The sequence below is a fragment of the Exophiala aquamarina genome, assembly GCF_000709125.1.
Source record: "Exophiala aquamarina CBS 119918 chromosome Unknown aczIA-supercont1.82, whole genome shotgun sequence".
In the NCBI taxonomy this organism is placed as follows: Eukaryota; Fungi; Ascomycota; class Eurotiomycetes; order Chaetothyriales; family Herpotrichiellaceae; genus Exophiala; species Exophiala aquamarina.
This window is the reverse complement of record NW_013550506.1, coordinates 1-4,041: the sequence shown is the minus strand read 5'-3', so window position 1 is coordinate 4,041 and position 4,041 is coordinate 1. Positions and strand designations below refer to the sequence as shown.

Here is a 4,041-nt window from a genome sequence, read left to right as displayed (position 1 = left end):
CTTAGATTGGCTGGTCAGCAAAGACAGATCTAGTGTTCATAAAACACATTTGATGGCATACGTTTCGTGCATCACCCCAACAATTCCCACGAGGAGTGGCGAGATAGCAATTCCGCTGACTACCTGACTCGCAATGCTTGGAGGTCCTTGATTGGAGTCCTGTCTTAGGATGAGGATTGAGGCGATAATTCGAACAGTAGCGAAAAAGAACATGAATAACCATCCAAGACATCTGCGTGGGCCACGGGTCCAGAGGCAATATAGTGTAGGAGGTGTCGCCGAAATGAAGAATGTGAGTTGAGCTATGGCGATTCTGCCACTCGTAGAAACCATCTTTCTGAGAATTACGTGCTATGTGCGGCAAGAAGGGAAGATTGAGAGGCACTCACTCAACACATTAACAAGTTTTATGGAGTTGCTGCAACAGGCAGCACCTATAGTATTCATCCTTGCCGAGAACGAAGGCACGGCAAGTATATCGTGAGTGTAGCTTGATAGACTAGTCGGCTTTCCATACCACGAAAAGCGTGGAAATTACTTCGTGGCCCTAGGATTATGGATGGAGAATAAAAGGTGAAATCATAATGGCAGGAATCTATTGGCTATCTCGTCGGCAAAGTCGAATTGGATCGGAACTAAGACACTTGACGATCCGAAATACGGATTTCCTGATTTGGATATCAGCACCAGGCAGAGTCGCTGATATCCCCTTTTCGACAGAGCCTAGGCAACACTTTTATTCCTACGGGACCATTAAACCACGCCCAAGGGAAATCGTATTGCGCATCCCTGGGGTTTTATTCTCTAAGTATACGTTTAATTCGCAATCTTAGGTGTCTGACTAGATGAGTTATCTCATGTTGACGCCAGCCAACTCCGACTCGCACCAGGTCAAAATATTCAGACTCTTCCCTTCCACTCGCAAATCTCATACAAAGTCCAAGGCAGGGTGTTTCGAGTGCAAGCGCAGGAAACAAAAATGTAACGAAAAGAAGCCAGTCTGTGGGGGCTGTTCCAAACGAGATTTGCCGTGTACCTATGCAATGGACATGGTCAAGGCGGTTGAGCAGCCGAGCCGGAAAAGGAACACCAGGTCGTCCAAGCAAGCTCCGAGCCATGTTGAGTCAGCAATGGGAGGGTTGGGTGCTTTCGACATCGACGACATGATCTTGTGGCATCAATTTATCACATCCACCGCTTTGACATTTTCTAGACCCTGGAAATCCGAGATACCTGTCCTCGCTGGCTCACACGACTTCCTAATGCACGGAATATTGGCCACTGCAGCCATGCACATGGCATACCTCCATCCTGAACAATATTCCCAATACTTCTACAAGGCAGCAAGCCACCAGTATCTTGCTGTCGGCCCATTCCGGGCATCAATGTTGGCTGTAGGGCCGGACAATTGCAATGCCGTTTTCGCCTTCTCGACTTTGCTGGTCATCTTGAGCCTCAATTCTCAAAATTGTGAAGCTACAGTGCTATCTAGTACCATTAATCAAGCCTGCAGAGATCTCGTTACCTGGATCATTTTCCTCAGAGGTTGCGGATCCTTGTTTCTATCCCTAAAACACTATATCGAGCTCGGTCCACTGTCGCCGTTGGCAAGTTTCTGCTTGCCGACAGAAGTAGCCATACGAAGCGACGATGATCGAGCGTTTTGTCGGCTGTCTGAAGATCTCTTGACAGATGTGTTGGTTCTTCAAGCAAGCTCGAAGGAGGAACTAGAAGCCTACCGGCGATCTATCTACCAACTTCGACTCACAGCTGCAGCACCGTGGAGTGGGGATTCGTTGACAAATCTCAAAACAATCATGTTGGCATGGCCTAATAGAATACCAGACCTATTCATTCGACTCTTTGATGAGCACCGTCCCCCAGCAATGATCATAATGGCTTATTTTTGCACCCTCATGAAGAGATTTGATGGGTACTGGTATATGGAAGGCCGTGCTGATGCAGTGCTTAACGCACTGCGGCTTGAACTGGCACCTGAGTGGCACAAGTATCTTGGATATCTGTTGACGAGGGCGAAACATGATAGCAGAAGGCTGGAAAACTTTGGAGATGACTACCGAAATGTTCAGCCATGATGACCCCTTGGACAACTAGAATGATGTGATTGCACACTTCATCTTCGATTCAGAGACTCGAGACAGCCGGAGCATAGTCGCTCAAGTGATCAAGCTTCTCGGAGATTCGTTAAGTTTCAATGGTTCTCCTCATCCAGGCAGCCACTCAGCCGAAACCTTCATAATCATCAATTCCAGGAACTGGCAAACGCGGCCAGAGAGTTTGGTGCCGACGGCCTTCTCCTCGACGAGAACCGACTGCTGTTCGAGCAGAACCACGAAAACATGACACGATCCTCAGGGGAAGGAGCCGCGGTCGGGAATGCCAAGGTCATGAGCAAGAATCATGGGGATGGACTACGGGGGGACGAGTAGTGCCAAGCGCAGAGAGGGTTGTTGGCGCCAATAAACTAGCGCATACCAACTCACGTTACACGTGACGCGCTAACAAATATAGATACTAAACTCTGAGTGATTCCAGTTACTCCTGTCGTAAAATTACTATTGTATCAGCATTTGTAATGCTTGGAAATCAATGAGTGATTTGAAATCATAGCAAAGGGGCTCACGGAGATTAAATGCCTTAAAAGTTTATATATAAACAAGAACAGAGTCCATAGGATTGAAAGAGACAGAGATCTCATGCTTGAATGCGGTCCAAAAGCAGCTTAGCCAAGTTCCCCAATAAGGGTGTACCTGCTTCACCGTATTCTACCCACGGGACCGATGCCGAAACTGAGTCAAATCTAAGCAGCCACTGGCACTTCCATATTGAAGCTCCTTCGTCCCTGTTGGGCGATGGAATCACGAGGATAGATTCTCCTGGCTCCCATGACGTGATCGTTTGGAACGTGCTAGCAATGCGTAAGTATTGATCTACGTGCCTCGTTTGCCCAATCTCGGGGACTCGCCCGACCGCTAATTAGGGGGAGTTTAGCTGTCTGCGCTATAGGAAAAGAAAGGTGAAATGCTCTAAATCCCGGCCATGTACCCACTTTACCCGGCGATCTATAGAATACGTTTACAACTCCGTAGGAAGAAAGCTTTTGATCTCGGAAAGGTTTACGAAATGGAACTTATTCTTGTATACTTTAGTAGTTTATCACGGGTTAAACCCGTAGGATGTCTTGGTAAGAACTAGCGATATCTAGATTCGACCGTATAGTTATACAGCCGAATAATATTACGTAATATTAATAGTTACTTAGTATTATAATCCGAGCTATAAGTAGTTCTAACTAAGGTAGGGTTCCTTAATAGTATCGGTATTTTAGCCCGTAGCCCAGCGTAACTTAATTTACTATAGGAGCCTAGGGAGCCTAGGGCTACCGTATAGTAAGGATAGTTTTCCCTACGCTTATATATTATAACTAAGCTCTTATAGTAACTATTTTCTACCCTATAAATATACTATAATCGATATTTTTCCTATACTCCTATATATAATCGATATTTTCCCTATACTCCTATAGTCTATATAGTAAACCCTCTATCGCCCTTCTATTCTATCGTTTTAAGTACGTAATTTCTAATTCGTTTAATAGCTAGTATATCTATACGTACTATATCTCTCTAGGTTTTATTATCTCTAGTCGTATCTAGGCTTTATTATCTCTAGTCGTACCTAGACTTTTTTATCTCTAGCTATACCTAGATACGTTATATTCTCTCTAAGTTTTATTATTTCTAGCTACATCGGTGTTTTAGACCGCAGCCCAGCGCAACTCAATTTGCTATGGGAGCCCAGGGAGCCTAGGGCTACTCAGCGCTTATTCTATATTCTATGAGAACCTAGGGCCACTCAGCGCTTATTCTATATTCTATGAGAACTTATAGCTACTATTATATTTCCTAATTAGGTAATTTTTATATATAGATATATTAGTAAATTTAGCGTATTTTTAATTTTTAAAAAAATTTAAGGTTTAAGGTTTACGCTAAGGTCGGCTAACTCGCTAGTACTCTA

The 4,041-nt window shown here is 44.6% G+C and overlaps 1 protein-coding gene across 1 annotated transcript; it reads left to right on the top strand.

Moving 5' to 3' along the window:
- Positions 1 to 1,043: 1,043 nt before the first annotated feature.
- On the top strand, positions 1,044 to 2,084 carry A1O9_13136 (uncharacterized protein; the record flags this gene model as incomplete). Its single annotated transcript, XM_013397948.1, has 1 exon — positions 1,044 to 2,084. A coding segment is annotated over one exon (1,041 nt), but the record flags the coding sequence as incomplete, so codon positions are not given.
- Positions 2,085 to 4,041: the final 1,957 nt, after the last annotated feature.